Source organism: Leucopleurus acutus (assembly GCF_964270905.1).
Source record: "Leucopleurus acutus genome assembly, chromosome: 3".
Taxonomy (NCBI): Eukaryota; Metazoa; Chordata; class Mammalia; order Artiodactyla; family Delphinidae; genus Leucopleurus; species Leucopleurus acutus.
In genome coordinates, this window is record NC_139145.1 from 141,549,690 (window position 1) to 141,566,541 (window position 16,852).

The 16,852-nt window shown below is 42.0% G+C and overlaps 1 protein-coding gene across 2 annotated transcripts in view; it reads left to right on the plus strand.

Annotated features, from left to right (window-relative positions):
* Positions 1 to 1,859: 1,859 nt before the first annotated feature.
* OXCT1 (3-oxoacid CoA-transferase 1) overlaps positions 1,860 to 16,852 on the plus strand; it is a gene marked incomplete at both ends in the record, with an annotated part of 141,274 nt that continues 126,281 nt past the window's right edge. For both annotated transcript variants that reach the window (XM_082835919.1, XM_082835918.1), the window contains 3 exons: positions 1,860 to 1,937; positions 5,863 to 5,971; positions 14,884 to 14,974. In XM_082835919.1, the coding sequence (XP_082692045.1) occupies positions 1,860 to 1,937; positions 5,863 to 5,971; positions 14,884 to 14,974 (278 nt within the window). The remainder of the gene's footprint in view (positions 1,938 to 5,862; positions 5,972 to 14,883; positions 14,975 to 16,852) is intronic.

Consider the following 16,852-nt stretch of genomic DNA (forward strand, 5'->3'; position numbering starts at 1 on the left):
AAAAGTACAAAATGGAGTCATAGAGTCACCAAAAAATAATAGTGTGTTTTGACCGTTGAGTAATGAGGCTGATTTTTTTTCACGAGATTTAAGAGTCACATAGAGTATAAGACTAAAAATATGTGTCTTTTCCTCAGCCAGGAGCAACAGAGTGAGACCAGCCAAGAAGAGTGAGTCATATGACCACAGTTTGACACAGTTGCCAATGCTGTTTTCCATTTCATGTGCCCTCTGGAAGGGTGAAAGTGGAAAAGCAGACCCAGTTGTGAAGTTTAGCTTTTTCACATTCTGCCAGCTACCCTATGATGGCGTTATATGTTGTATTAGGACTAGAAATGGGACTTTAGTTCTAATACCTAAATTTCCCCTCTATCCAAGTTCTTAAAATGTGTTGAAAATAGAGAGCATTGTGAAGTTAATTTCTCCTTATGTCATTGGACAGTCTAACTTGGTATTTTGTTCTCTCAATGACTTTAATTAAAATTATACTAACACAACAATGTAAAGCAATTATACTCCAATAAAAATGTAAAAAAATATATATATAGTATTCACAGGAAAAAAAGAAATTCGGAGTTAAAAAGAATACCATGAAAGGGCAGTGCTTTTATAGAAACAATTTAAACTGGACTGACTGTCCACCGTCTCAGTATACTTGCTAAGGAAGCTAAGGGCTCATTTAATTTTCGTGTTAGCTTTGCTTCAAAAACCAACAGCCACATTCCCAGGACATGGTCAGCCCTTAATCAAATAAAATGTTTATTGATTTTCCACTTGGTCCTTCCACTCAGCTGCTAAGTACATAGACGGTTCTGAAGAAATCAGACTTTCATTGAATGTATGTGTCATATCAATGCACCACTGCCAACTTGAAGAAACTTAGAGTAACGCCTAAGATTATTGAGTGTTTATAAATGGGGCCAGAAGCTTTGCATGAATTACCTCATGTAATCTTCAGGACAGTTCTGAGTATTATAAGCAATTTTAATTTGCAGATAAGGACACAGGCTTAGGAAAGTTATGAAACTTGTCTCAGGTCAGTCAAAGGGATACACAGCTGTATGTTTGCATCTGCTGAGTAATATCTGGGGTTTCTGGGACTCCAGTGCCAGAAAGATCCTGAAAAATGCAGACTTGGATGATAGGGATGGAAAAGAAGGTGTGCTAAAATCAGGTCCCAGAGGCTCAGTCCTAATCTTGCCTTCCTGACCAGGGACAATCTTGACCAGGCCTGTCTGATCACACTTCAAGGAATATGGCTCGTGGCAGGTTCTCAGAGCAAACTTAACTCTACACAAGCCAGGGACAGGTGTGGGGAGAGGGGACTGAGAAATGGAAGACGTGGGAACGCTGTCCAGACGGGGGAAAGAGAGGCGGTGGGCCTCCAGGCAGGTACCCCTTTGCAGCCCACACAGGCGCCAGACACTGACATGAAAAAGCAGCGAGCTCCGGGAGAGGCCCTCCTGCGCCGCCCGAACGCTAGGCCAAGGTTTATCCCTGACCTTGGTATATATAGACAGATACCCGCGACAGCTCAAAGCCGAGGAGCTGCGGCGGCAAAGGCGCGCAACACGACGGTCTGGAATACACCCGACGCGGGGAAGCATCCGAGCGCGGCCGGAACGGCACTTTACCCGCGATCCGCCCCGGCCGCCGGCCCCTCCCAGCATCTCTTCTCCGTCAGCCGGAGCCCGGCCCCGGAGGTCCCAGGACGTCACAGAAGCGCGTTCGAGCCTGCAGCCCGCCCCCTGCGCGCCTTCCTTTTCCTCCCGTTCGGTGACGCGGAAGCCCGGGCCGCGCCTGCTGACACACTCACACGCTTGCTTCGGCCCGGCCTGCGACTACCCCCCAGCCCAACCATGGCGGCACTCACACGCCTCTCCTCCCGCCTGCGGTTCTGCCCCTCCGCCCGCCGCCCCGGGGGCGCCTGGTCCAAGGTAAAAGTGCGGGTGAAGAGCAAGGCCGCGTGTCGAACGAGTGCGGACGAAACCCCGAGTGGTGCCAGCGTTCTCTCCTCTGCCCGTACCTACCCGCTCCAGTCCGGGAGCCGGCATCCAGGGCCCCGAGACGCGACGATGCCTTCCTTGCCTGGCCGCTCTGCCGCATGGCCTCCTTGGCTTGGTTCTGCACCTGCTTTCCCGATGGGGCGAAACGAGGCAAAGAAGCGCGCAGAGAGGCTGAGGGGCAGGAGGACGCCTGGCAGCGCCGCCGCGCCCTTCGGGGCTCGCTCGCGTCCTTCCCGGCACGCGTCTCCGCTTCCTTGGCAGCCTTCTGGGAAGGGGCTCTGGCGGCCTAAACGGGACGAGGAGGGTTCGCTTGTTTAAAGGGGGCAAGGGGCGACGGCTGTAGCTGGTAGGTTTGCGCTCCGATTTGGGGATCTCGGGGCAGGGGCGCCTCTAGAGGCCCGGAACCCAGCGCTGGGCTAGCCAGGGGTCGGCTTGAGTTCACCGCCAAGGGGATGGGACGCTGCGCCCCACCTCCCGGATAGGGCTGCGCCGCACCTCTGCGGTGGGACGGGGAACCCGGACTGGAGCCCTTGCCTGGGCGTTTTTTACCTCCCCACGCGGAGGAGCCTGTAGAGGATAGGCGGTGGCTAGAGCGCGGGCTTTGGGCACCGGCGCCCCTTCTTCCAAGGCTCCTCCGGATTTCCGATTTCAAAGCCTTTTGCAAACCTTGTTCCGCGTTCACTGCAAACATGTTACGAGTGGTAGTATCTTGAGGCATTCGCGCCGCGATTGTTGGCTGATGTGTGGTCTTTTTTTGCCCCATGCTCTGTCCCCGCCTGTAAGCCCACGTCCCGGTGCGGTTCCTATTCCGAGTCCTCGGATAGGACCAGAGCTCTGAGTCTTGGAGGGTGGCTTACCTTGGCTACGTCCATCACCACGGGAGCCTTTTCCTTGGAAGAGACAAGGAAAAGTGATGTTTTTACTTAGCGTTTTGAATAATAGTTACGAGCTTAAAAGCGTGCCTTGCACACTTGAGTACTCACAGGGAACTCCTGCCCCGTCCCATTGCTCTCCTTTCTTCCCCACGTCCACTCTCTGAGAGCGGTGAACGCAGAGGGGCCACCAAGCCCCGTAGGTAAGTGCTAGGGTGATTTAGACCTGGACCGGTTTACTCATAAATGCTTCTTAGGAAGCATTTTGATAATTGCAGATAGCTTTGGATATGTAAAGCATTATTAAAAGGGAACTTGACCTTCAGTCAGATTGCTGTGGGCGCTGAAACTAATGCAAATCAGGACACAGCGATATCCTTGGGCCAAGGTCAATATCATTCCTTCTTTTGACAGTTACTTATTTACCTAAGTGTAACTTACTCATTTTCTTCAGTATATTGTTAAACTATTCCGGAAACCCAGCAAACCTCTTCTTAGATGGCCGAGCTACAAATTACGGGGTTTTCTGTATCTCATCTCTCCTTTCAGGTTTATCATAGGTCCAACTCCAGCTTCCCTGTGTTCCTTCGGTGCTTGGCACTTAGGGCTCTTACTGCTTATTTAGCCCTTAAATCCTTACCTCCTGCTTGCGTTTAACTGTGACACTTGTGTACTTGTTTAACTTTTTGAATGTGTGTACATTGTCTTCATAACCAGATGAAATTTGCAGAGACCATATTGTATGCCGTATTCTCTGTCTCTCTCAACATTACACACTACCCTGCATAGAATAGACATTCAACACGTTTCATAGGTGGATGAGAGAACGCTGTGGGAAACTTATGTGGTAACCTTGAGAATTTTTCTGCTAAACATACCCAACAGGTAAAATGAGATAGGTTTTTTCTTTTTTATTTATGATAAACATGTCTTTCAAACTTGAGTTTGCATCAGAATTACCTGGAGGCTTTATTAAATAGATTGCTGTGTTCATCCCCAGAACTTCTGATTTAGTAAGTCCTGGCTGGAGCCCCGTACTCTGCATTAATAAGTTCCCAGTTGATAATGCTTCAGGTCTGAGGACTGCACTTTCAGAGCCATTGCCATTGACTTCGACTAAAATAGACTGTTGACTTAAAAAATATATATATATGCACAATGTGAGAGTTGCGAGTTAAGTTTTATTTCGGGCAAAATGAGGACTGCAGCCCAGGAGACAGCATTTCAGATAACTCTGAAACTGCTCGGAGGAGTCCAGGGGAGGGGCCAGGATATTTAGAAGTTTTGCTACAAAGAGCAGGTAATTGGGAACGTCAAAAGATTGTTGTTAAATAAAGAAAACCAGATATCTCAAGTTAAGGAATTTAGCCCTTTTTTTCTCTGTATGGGAAGATGCAAGAGTCTGGGCTCACTGAAATCACTCCTTTGATATGCACCTATCTGGGGCCTGTATTTTTACATCCTGAGTTTCCTCAGAGCTCCCTGCAGGGAGTGGCGGCAATCTGATGGCTGCTAGATGGTGGGTATTCTTTTCAGCCCTGAATTTTTTCAGGGCTCATCAGCTCACATTGGAGGGCTTGCAATCGCTGGTGACGGTGACATTCTTTGTTTACTAATATGGCAGGAAATATTCAATTTCTCAACCTACTTATTCAGACTATCAAACTTTAATTTCTAAGATTAAAAATATGTTTTTATGTGTATGTGTGTGTTAAGACAGAATCAAATAACTCCTTGCTACTTGAGGGTAGGGAAGAGGAGAAAGCTGTAACTCAAGCCCTTTCCTTTCTATCCCCGCCTCTACTTACTTCCCCCGTGTTTGGGCAGTATGCCAGTGTATACCAAGCTCCTCATCTGACCTTGACCAAGGTTGAAATTTAAAAGGACGAAGGTCATTTGGGCAACCTATACCTTTGCAGGTCTCATTTGACTTTCAGTATAGTTCTCTTAAATTTTCTTTTGTATTAATTGACACTTTTTATGAAAGGAGTTTTTGGAGGAAGAAAAGAATGACAGAGCTCGTTTTTGCTGCTAAAAGGACCCCCTCGGGTTCTCTGTCTGGGAGACTGATAGGCCGTGGATGTGAGTTTACAACCTCATGGATGTGAGTTTACAACCTCGTTGGGCTGGTTAAGGGGCAGCATCTCAGGAGTCAGGTGTCATTCTCTCTACTTCCTCTCTTTTTAGGTTGACTATATAATGAGAATAAAGGAGGGAGGATGTTGAGTATGAGTGATTGATTACAACACAATCGACTTTATTATTTTTTCCTGTCCATATTGTAGACGAAGTGTAAAGAGGGAAACAGTTTAAAACTGATGGTGAATGCTCGCTAGATAGCCTGATTTGCAACAAATAGTACACTGGGTTAAGACTAACCATGCCTCTCTTGCAGATGACAGTTTGCTACTTTTCTCCAGCATCCATAAACTTCAGGCCCCTTAGGGGAATGAGTTTTTTGGTGTGCTGTTCTTTACTTGTCCTTTCAGGAGGCATTCTTTGACACCCAAGATTGGATCAGGGTCCAAATATGTAGTATTTGTAGTATTGAGAGCAACAGTTGTGTCTTAATCCTTACTATCGATAGATTGAAATAAATAGTGCAGAACTTGGCACATAAATTTTGTCACAGTAAATATTTGTTGGTTGTGTTGCTATCAGAAATTGATGCTTGATGACACCGATATTGTGAATTTGAGTCCCAGTGTACAGATTATCTACTTTCTTTCACTCTTCCGAGGGGCCGCAAATGACACAGAGTTTTCCTTATATAATAAAAGATATTGATCATAAGGGGATTCTGGTGATAATCTGTGGATAGAGTATGTCCATCCTACTCCTAAGATGAACTACTTAGAGCCCAACTCTTTCAAAGATGAGCTAGTGAAATTGTATAGATAAAAATTGAATACATCGCTATACATGGAAAGCGAACGCATGTTTCCAAATGTTTATTCACTTAAAAATGTTTTTTAATGTTTTAGGGATGTGTTTGCTACTTTTCAACCAGCACACGTCGCCATACCAAATTTTATATGGATCCAGTGGAAGCGGTAAAAGACGTCCCTGATGGTGCAACAGTACTGGTTGGTGGTGAGTAATAGTATTGTTTTTCTTTTTATGGTAACAGCCTTATGTTTTTAGCAAAGCAGGGAAATTACAATGGCAAAGTATGTATATTAGAAATGCCAATTATTTTCTTGCTTAGTTAATAAATGCCAAATATTGGAAATGCCAATTATTTTATTACTTATTTATTTATTATCTTATTTTTATTTATTAATTACATATTATCTATTTTTTATTAGTGTCCCCTTCCTGAAAGCTCAGCAAGGTTTACATTTTCTTTCCTTTTGTGTTTCTTTTTCTATTATTTTGAAAAGCTGATGCCTTAAATGGTGGTATCTTATTAGTAGTTTTGAAAAATCCGTAGATTCTTGGGAATTCATTGATCTCATCAGCCCACAGCTAGTCACTCTTTTTGTTTCTCCTCATTTTATGAGTTTGAGAGCACATATGCCTCTATCTATTAGTGAGTCTCCCAAGGTCTTTGCTTCTCTTTGTTTAGAATATCTTTTAGCACCACTGTCTCACACTCATAATTGCTTTACAATGGTGTGTTAGTTTCTGCTTTATAACAAAGTGAATCAGTTATACATGTACATATGTTCCCATATCTCTTGCCTCTTGTGTCTCCCTCCCTCCCACCCTCCCTATCCCACCCCTCTAGGTGGTCACAAACCACCTAGCTGATCTCCCTGTGTTATGCGGCTGCTTCCCACTAGCTATCTGTTTTACATTTGGTAGTGTATATATGTCCATGCCACTCACTCACTTTGTCACAGCTTACCCGTCCCCCTCCCCATATCCTCAAGTCCATTCTCTAGTAGGTCTGTGTCTTTATTCCTGTTTTACCCCTAGGTTCTTCATGACATTTTTTTTCCTTAAATTCCATATATATGTGTTAGCATACGGTATTTGTCTTTCTCTTTCTGACTTACTTTGCTCTGTATGACAGACTCTAGGTCCATCCACCTCATTACAAATAGCTCGATTTCGTTTCTTTTTATGGCTGAGTAATATTCCATTGTATATATGTGGTACAGCTTCTTTATCCATTCATCCAATGATGGACACTTAGGTTGTTTCCATCTCCTGGCTATTGTAAATAGAGCTGCAATGAACATTTTGGTACATGACTCTTTTTGAATTATGGCTTTCTCAGGGTATATGCCCAGTAGTGGGATTGCTGGGTCGTATGGTAGTTCTATTTGTAGTTTTTTAAGGAACCTCCATACTGTTCTCCATAGTGGCTGTACCAATTCACATTCCCACCAGCAGTGCAAGAGTGTTCCCTTTTCTCCACACCCTCTCCAGCATTTATTGTTTCTCGATTTTTTGATGATGGCCATTCTGACTGGTGTGAGATGATATCTCATTGTAGTTTTGATTTGCATTTCTCTAATGATTAATGATGTTGAGAATTCTTTCATGTGTTTGTTGCCAGTCTGTATATCTTCTTTGGAGAAATGTCTATTTAGGTCTTCTGCCCATTTTGTTTTTTTGTTATTGAGCTGCATGAGCTGCTTGTAAATTTTGGAAATTAATCCTTTGTCAGTTGCTTCATTTGCAAATATTTTCTCCCATTCTGAGGGTTGTCTTTTGGTCTTGTTTATGGTTCCCTTTGCTGTGCAAAAGCTTTGAAGTTTCATTAGGTCCCATTTGTTTATTATTGTTTTTATTTCCATTTCTCTAGGAGGTGGGTCAAAAAGGATCTTGCTGTGATTTATGTCCTAGAGTGTTCTGCCTATGTTTTCCTCTAAGAATTTGATAGTTTCTGGCCTTACATTTAGGTCTTTAATCCATTTTGAGCTTATTTTTGTGTATGGTTTTAGGGAGTGATCTAATCTCATACTTTTATATGTACCTGTCCAGTTTTCCCAGCACCACTTACTGAAGAGGCTGTCCTTTCTCCACTGTACATTCCTGCCTCCTTTATCAAAGATAAGGTGACCATATGTGCGTGGGTGTATCTCTGGGCTTTCTAGCCTGTTCCATTGATCTGTCTTTCTGTTTTTGTGCCAGTACCATACTGTCTTGATTACTGTAGCTTAGTCTGAAGTCAGGGAGCATTATTCCTCCAGCTCTGTTTTTCTTTCTCAAGATTGCTTTGGCTATTCGGAGTCTTTTGTGTTTCCATACGAATTGTGAAATTTTTTGTTGTAGTTCTGTGAAAAATGCCAGTGGTAATTTGGTAGGGATTGCATTGAATCTGTAGATTGCTTTGGGTAGTAGAGACATTTTCACAATGTTGATTCTTCCAATCCAAGAACATGGTATATCTCTCCATCTATTTGTATCATCTTTAATTTCTTTCATCAGTGTCTTATAATTTTCTGCATACAGGTCTTTTGCCTCCGTACGTGGGTTTATTCCTAGATTTTTTTTTTTTTTTTTTTGTGGTACACGGGCCTCTCACTGTCACAGCCCCTCCCATTGCAGAAGCACAGGCTCCATACGCACAGGGCCAACGGCCACGGCTCACGGGCCCAGCTGTTCTGTTGGCACACAGGATCCTCCTGGACCGGGGCACGAACCCGTGTCCCCTGCATCGGCAGGCGGACTCCCAACCACTGCGCCACCAGGGAAGCCCCTATTCCTAGATATTTTATTCTTTTTGTTGCAAGGGTAAATGGGAGTGTTTTCTTGATTTCACTTTCAGATTTTTCATCATTAGTGTATAGGAATGCCAGAGATTTCTGTGCATTAATTTTGTATCCTGATACTTTACCAAATTCACTGATTAGCTCTAGTAGTTTTCTGGTAGCATCTTTAGGATTCTCTATGTATAGTATCATGTCATCTGCAAACAGTGACAGCTTTACTTCTTCTTTTCCGATTTGGATTCCTTTTATTTCCTTTTCTTCTCTGATTGCTGTGGCTAAAACTACCAAAACTATGTGGAATAAGAGAGGTGAGAGTGGGCAACCTTGTCTCGTTCCTGATCTTAGTGGAAATGCTTTCAGTTTTTCACCACTGAGGACGATGTTGGCTGTACGTTTGTCATATATGGCCTTTATTATGTTGAGGAAAGTTCCCTCTATGCCTACTTTCTGCAGGGTATTTATCATAAATGGGTGTTAAATTTTGTTGAAAGTTTTCTCTGCATCTATTGAGATGACCATAGGGTTTTTCTCCTTCAATTTGTTAATATGGTGTATCACGTTGATTGGTTTGCGTATATTGAAGAATCCTTGCATTCCTGGAATAAACCCCACTTGATCATGGTGTATGATCCTTTTAATGTGCTGTTGGATTCTGTTTGCTAGTATTTTGTTGAGGATTTTTGCATCTACGTTCATCAGTGATATAGACCTGTAGTTTTCTTTCTTTGTGACATCCTTGTCTGGTTTTGGTATCAGGGTAATGGTGGCCTCGTAGAATGAGTTTGGGAGTGTTCCTCCCTCTGCTATATTTTGGAAGAGTTTGAGAAGGATAGGTGTTAGCTCTTCTCTAAATGTTTGGTAGAATTCGCCTGTGAAGCCATCTGATCCTGGGCTTTTGTCTGTTGGAAGATTTTTACTCACAGTTTCAATTTCAGTGCTTGTGATTGGTCTGTTCATATTTTGTATTTCTTCCTGATTCAGTCTCGGAAGGTTATGCATTTCTAAGTATTTGTCCATTTCTTCCAGGTTGTCCATTTTATTGGCATAGACTTGCTTGTAGTAATCTCTTATGATCCTTTGTATTTCTGCAGTGTCAATTGTTACTTCTCCTTTTTCATTTCAAATTCTATTGATTTGAGTCTTCTCCGTTTTTTTCTAGATGAGTCTGGCTAATGGTTTATCAATTTTGTTTATCTTCTCAAAGAACCAGCTTTTAGTTTTATTGATCTTTGCTATTGCTTCCTTCATTTCTTTTTCATTTATTTCTGATCTGATTTTTATTATTTCTTTCCTTCTGCTAACTTTGGGGCTTTTTTGTTCTTCTTTCTCTAATTGCTTTATGTGCAAGGTTAGGTTGTTTATTCAAGATGTTTGCTGTTTCTTAAGGTAGGATTGTATTGCTATAAACTTCCCTCTTAGAACTGCTTTTGCTGCATCCCATAGGTTTTGGGTCGTCATGCGTTCATTGTCATTTGTTTCTTGGTATTTTTTAATTTCCTTTTTGATTTCTTTAGTGATCACTTCGTTATTAAGTAGTGTATTGTTTAGCCTCCATGTGTTTGTATTTTTTACAGATCTTTTCCTGTAATTGATATCTAGTCTCATAGCGTTGTGGTCAGAAAAGATACTTGATACAGTTTCAATTTTCTTAAATTTACCAAGGCTTGATTTGTGACCCAAGATATGCTCTATCCTGGAGAATGTTCCATGAGCACTTGAGAAAAATGTGTATTCTGTTGTTTTTGGATGGAATGTCCTATATATATCAATTAAGTCCATCTTGTTTAATGTATCATTTAAAGCTTGTGTTTCCTTATTTATTTTCATTTTGGATGATCTGTCCATTGGTGAAAGTGGGGTGTTAAAGTCCCCTACTATGAGTGTGTTACTGTCGATTTCCCCTTTTATGGCTGTTAGTATTTGCCTTATGTACTAAGGTGCTCCTATGTTGGGTGCATAAATATTTACAATTCTTATATCTTCTTCTTGGATCGATCCCTTGATCATTATGTAGTGTCCTTCTTTGTCTCTTCTAATAGTCTTTATTTTAAAGTCTCTTTTGTCTGATATGAGATTTGCTACTCCAGTTTTCTTTTGGTTTCCATTTGCATGGAATATCTTTTTCCATCCCCTCACTTTCAGTCTGTACGTGTCCCTAGGTCTGAAGTGGGTCTTCTGTAGACAACATCTATATGGGTCTTGGTTTTGTATCCATTCAGCCAGTCTGTGTCTTTTGGTGGGAGCGTTTAATCCATTTACCTTTAAGGTAATTATTGATATGTATGTTCCCATTCCCATTTTCTTAATTATTTTGGGTTTGTTATTGTAGGTCTTTTCCTTCTCTTGTGTTTCTTGCCTAGAGAAGTTCCTTTAGCAGTTGTTGTAGAGCTGGTTTGGTGGTGCTGAACTCTCTCAGCTTTTGCTTTTCTGTAAAGGTTTAATTTCTCCATCAAAACTGAATGAGATCCTTGCTGAGTAGAGTAATCTTGGTTGTAGGTTTTTCTCCTTCATCACTTTAAATATGTCCTGCCAGTCCCTTCTGTCTTGCAGAGTTTATGCTGAAAGATCAGCAGTTAACCTTATGGAGATTCCCTTGTGTGTTATTTTTTGTTTTTCCCTTGCTGATTTTAATATGTTTTCCTTGTATTTAATTTTTGACAGTTTGATTAATATGTGTCTTGGCATGTTTCTCCTTGGATTTATCCTGTATGGGACTCTCTGTGCTTCCTGGACTTGATTAACTATTTCCTTTCCCATATTAGGGAAGTTTTCAACTATAATCTCTTCAAATATTTTCTCAGTCCCTTTCTTTTTCTCTTCTTCTTCTGGAACCCCTATAATTCGAATGTTGGTGCATTCATTGTTGTCCCAGCGGTCTCTGAGACTGTCCTCAGATCTTTTCATTCTTTTTTCTTTATTCTGCTCTGCAGTAGTTATTTCCACTATTTTATATTTCAGGTCACTTATCCGTTCTTCTGCCTCAGTTATTCTGCTATTGATCCCTTCCAGAGTATTTTGAATTTCATTTATTGTGTTGTTCATCGTTGCTTGTTTCATCTTTAGTTCTTCTAGGTCCTTGTTAAAAGTTTCTTGCATTTTGTCTATTCTCTTTCCAAGATTTTGGATCATCTTTACTATCATTATTCTGAATTCTTTTTCAGGTAGACTGCCTATTTCCTCTTCATTTGTTAGGTCTGATGGGTTTTTATGTCTCTCCTTCATCTGCTGTGTGTTTTTCTCTCTTCTCATTTTGCTTATCTTACCGTGTTTGGGGTCTCCTTTTTGCAGGCTGCAGGTTTGTAGTTCCCGTTGTTTTGGTGTCTGTCCCCAGTGTCTAAGGTTGGTTCAGTGTGTTGTGTAGGCTTCCTGTTGGAGGGGACTAGTGCCTGTGTTCTTGTGGATGAGGCTGGATCTTGTCTTTCTGGTGGGCAGGTCCATGTCTGGTAGTTTGTTTTGGGGTGTCTGTGGACTTATTATGATTTTAGGCAGCCTCTCTGCTAATGGGTGGGGTTGTGTTCCTGTCTTGCTAGTTGTTTGTTATAGGGTGTCCAGCACTGTAGCTTGCTGGTCGTTGAGTGAAGCTGGGTGTTGGTGTTGAGATGAAGATCTCTGGGAGATTTTCGCCATTTGATATTATGTGGAGCTGGGAGGTGTCTTGTGGACCAGTGTCCTGAAGTTGGCTCTCCCACCTCAGAGGCACAGCACTGACTCCTGGCTGCAGCACCAAGAGCCTTTCATCCACATGGCTCAGAATAAAAGGGAGAAAAATTAGAAAGAAAGAGGCTAAAAGAAAATAAAGTAAGGTAAAATAAAATAAAGTTATTAAAATAAAAAAGTATTAGGAAAAAGAAATTTTTTAAGTAAAAAAAAAAAAAAAACCAAAGAAAAACGGACGTATAGAACCCTAGGAGAAATGGTGAAAGCAAAGCTATACAGACAAAATCTCCCACAGAAGCAGACACTCACAAAAAGAGGAAAAGGGGAAAAAATAATAAATCTTGCTCTCAAAGTCCACCTCCGCAATTTGGGATGATTTCTTGTGTATTCAGGTATTCCTCAGATGCAAGGTACATCAAGTTGATTGTGGAGATTTAATCCACTGCTCCTGAGGCTGCTGGGAGAGATTTCCCTTTCTCTTCTTTGTTTGCAAAGCTCCCGCGGTTCAGCTTTGGATTTGGCCCCGCCTCTGCGTGTAGGTCGCCGGAGGGCTTCTGTTCTTCGCTCAGACAGGATGGGGTTAAAGGAACCGCAGACTCGGGGGCTCTGGCTCACTCAGGCCCGGGGGAGAGAGGGCCACGCAGTGCGGGGCAAGCCTGCAGCGGCAGAGGCCGGCGTGACGTTGCACCAGCCTGAGGTGCGCCGTGCATTCTCGCGGGGAAGTTGTCCCTAGATCCCGGGACCCTGACAGCAGCGGGCTGCACAGGCTACCCGGAGGGATGTGTGGATAGTGACCTGTGCTCGCACACAGGCTTCTTGGTGGTGGCAGCAGCAGCCTTAGCGTCTCATGCTCGTCTCTGGGGTCTGCTCTGTTAGCCGCGGTTTGCGCCCGTCTCTGGATCTCCTTTAAGCAGCTCTCTTAATCCCCTCTCCTCGAGCACCAGGAAACAAAGAGGGAAGAAAAAGTCTCTTGCCTCTTTGTCAGGCCCAGACTTTTTCCCAGACTCCCTCCTGTCTAGCCATGGTGCACTAACCCCTTCAAGCTGTGTTCACACTGATTCTACCGAAGCCCGAGCCTCAGCTCCCAGACCCGCCCGCCCCAGTGGTGCGCAGACAAGCCTCTCAGGCTGGTTAATGCTGGTCGGCACCGATCCTCTGTGCAGGAATCTCCCTGCTTTTCCCTCCGCAACCCTGTGGCTGTGCTGTCCTCTGCGGCCCTGAAGCTCCCCTCCTCCGCCACCCGCAGTCTCCGCCCGCAAAGGGGCTTCTAGTGTGTGGAAACCTTTCCTCCTTCACTGGTTCCTCCCACTGGTGCAGGGCCCGTCCCTATTCTTTGTCTCTGTTTTTTCTTTTTTGTTTTGCCCTACCCAGGTACGTGGGGAGTTTCTTGCCTTTTGGGAGGTCTGAGGTCTTCTGCTAGCGTTCAGTAGGTGTTCTGTAGCAGTTGTTCCACGTGTAGAAGTATTTCTGATGTATCTGTGGGGCGGAAGGTGATCCCCGCGTCTTACTCTTCTGTCATCTTCCCCCTCTCTCTATCCTGATTCTTATATTGTACATTTCTTTGGATTTCTTGGCCTTGGTCACAGAAATCAAGGCTTATTTTTAAGCCTGCTCTTCATTCATTCATTCATTCAACTCAGCAGTCATTGGACTTTAGACCCAATACCATTTGAGGAATTGTGGAAGATGTAAGGAAATGAGTCATTGGCTTAGGCTTCTAGATCTGCAAAATCAACTCAGGCATATAAAAGAAACATGCTTGAAAAAGTGACTGTACAAAGGTTCAATTTTAAAGTGGGAAAATAATAGATATGTAGTTAAGTGCAAGAAGAACAACGTGTAGCCGTATTAGCATGTTGCACTTGGCCTTATACTTATGAATCAAGACTTGACAGTGATGTCTGGTACTATATAACGATGTAAAACATTTGGATACAGCTGTATGACTATTTATTTTATCTTTTCTGAGGTTAATTTGTGCTTTTATTTGCCAGTAGACTTAACCAACGTGGCCTGCCAACTTTTTTGATCTAAAAGACACATTTTACATCACAATCCAACAAATACACACACATATAAAACATGTGTACGTATATAAGTGAAACAGAAGTTTTGCCAAAAATGTCTATCCTGAGTGTTAATTCTTTTTTTTTTTTGAGACTTCTTTTTAAGCAGTTTTAGGTTTACAACAAAATGGACAGGAAGGTACAGAAATTCCCCATGACCCGCCTCCCCACACATGCATAGCTATTATCAAGAGTGGTAGCTTTTTTTTTTTCTTAAGCCAGGGATGAACTGCCTTGGCACATCATAATCAACAAGTTCACAGTTCATCTTAAGTTTCACTTTAACGAAGTGAATAGTGTTGCATGTTCTATGGGTTTGGACAAAAGTATAATGACATATATCCATCATTATAATGTCATACAAAGTATGTCACTGCTCATAAAAACTTATGTACTCTGTGTATTCATCTCCCCCCTCCCCTCAAATTCCTGGCACCAGGAATTTGATCTTTTTATTGTGTATTTATTAAGTTGCTGAGATATGCCTGTGCATTTTGCTTAGTAGGTCTAATAATGTGTTGGTATATTTTCTTTTTTATTAAAAAGAATGACACATACATTCCCTAAAAGAACATTACTCTCTACACAAATTGTTTATCTTTTTGGCTCATTATAGGTTTTGGGTTATGTGGAATTCCAGAGAATCTTATAGGAGCTTTGCTAAAGACTGGAGTAAAAGGACTAACTGCAGTCAGCAACAATGCAGGGTAAGCGTGCATTTTTAAAACAATTGGCTTGAAAGAAATGACAGTCCTCCATGATACTGAAATGAAGTCTATCAGTGAAATGAAAAATTTCCCTATTGACAAGAGCAGTATGCTCGAGGATCAAAAGATAATGTTAATTGGGACTTCCGCCACAGTCCAGTGGTTAAGACTCCGCGCTTCCACTGCAGGGGGCATGGGTTTGATCAGGGAAACCAAGATCCTGCAATGAAAAAGAAAAGTATGTTCAAATTGAGTCCTTCATTTTAAAATTTAAAGAGGTTCCTTTATGTTGTATGTTATTGTAGATCTTTATTTATAAAGGAAGATGGACATGCATTTGAAATCTGTTTCAAGTCTTCTTTTGGTTATGCCCTTACCCTAGATTATACATAAAGAATACCATCAAGCATTACAGATGTTGCTGGTCTTGGTAAAAGGAGGAGGGTATGCAGCTGGCACTTAAGCCAGTAGGCTCACATATCAAAATGGTCAAAAATGAGCCATAACATTTTAATGATGAATGGCCTGCATATTAAGATATATTTAGTTATCAAGGAAAAAGCTATTTTTGTGCAAAATGGTAAATTGTCAGCTCTCTTTTAATAATGAAAGACTTTAAAGATCTTAAAAATTAAAGAAATTAACCGAATTGGCAGTTAGTTTAGTCTGTTATCATAAATGCAATTTAGAAGAAATAGCACAGATTATTTAGGAAACAAAACTGATCTACATTTGTGCTCATTTTTTCATTTGCTGAGTTTATTTATGCTATTATTTTCATTTGGAAGGCTCTCCACTTCTCTGCCTATCCACATCTTTCCCATCTTACAGAAGAAGCCCTATCTAATTATAGAACTGCTCTAGCCTTCATTGATCTTTCCCCTTTCTGAATTCCTTTGGAGATGGTTAGCCTTTCTTTGTGTACTGAATTGTATTTATTATCTCTGATGTATATTACAGGCCAATCCTGTTACTTGGAGTAGTTTTCTTTTTATTTATTTTTTGGCTGCTTCACGTGGCATGCGGGATCTTAGTTCCCCCACCAGGGATCAAACCTGCGCCCCCTGCAGTGGAATCATAGAGTCTTAACCACTGGACCGCCAGGGAAGTCCATAGAGTAGTTTTCTATTTCCTGCTATGCTTAGCCTATAGTCTCAGAATCACCGAGAGTTGGAGCTGGACGGGATTGTAGAGATCATCTGTTCCAGTTCCCTCATTTAACAGGGGAAACTCATCTGTAATCCGGGAAGTAACTTGTTCATGATCACTTGATATTTCTTAAACACATCCTGTGCCCTTTGAGCTGACTTTATATTTATTAAAAATACTTTTGATTATCAGTACTTGGTTGGGTTTTCCTGTTAGCTCAGTGCTTACAAGGAGTGGTGTAGATCGATGTAAACTTTTGATGCAGAGTAGGTACCGATAACCTACTTCGCTGAACTCAAAGAAGGCACTTTGCACACCCTCATTGGAAGTTGATTCTCATAATTAGAGGAGTTTAAATCCTTGAGGTCTATAGGGATGAGGGCTTTGTTTTGATCCTTAGAGTCAGATAAATGAGGACAACTTAGCATCACTTTATTGGAGGACCAACGACATGGTTTGAGTTGTTGGGTAAAATGTAGAGAACATGGAATTAGAAGTAATGGTCATCACCAATACGTGGAATCGAAAAGAATGTTACAAATGAACTTATTTACAAAACGGAAATAGACTCACAGACATAGAAAACAAACTTATGGTTACCAAAGGGGAAAGGGGGCAGGGGAGGGATAAATTAGGAGTTTGGGATTAACAGATATATACTACTATATGTAAAGTAGATAAACAAGGACCTACTGTATAGCACAGGGAACTATATTCAATATCTTGTAA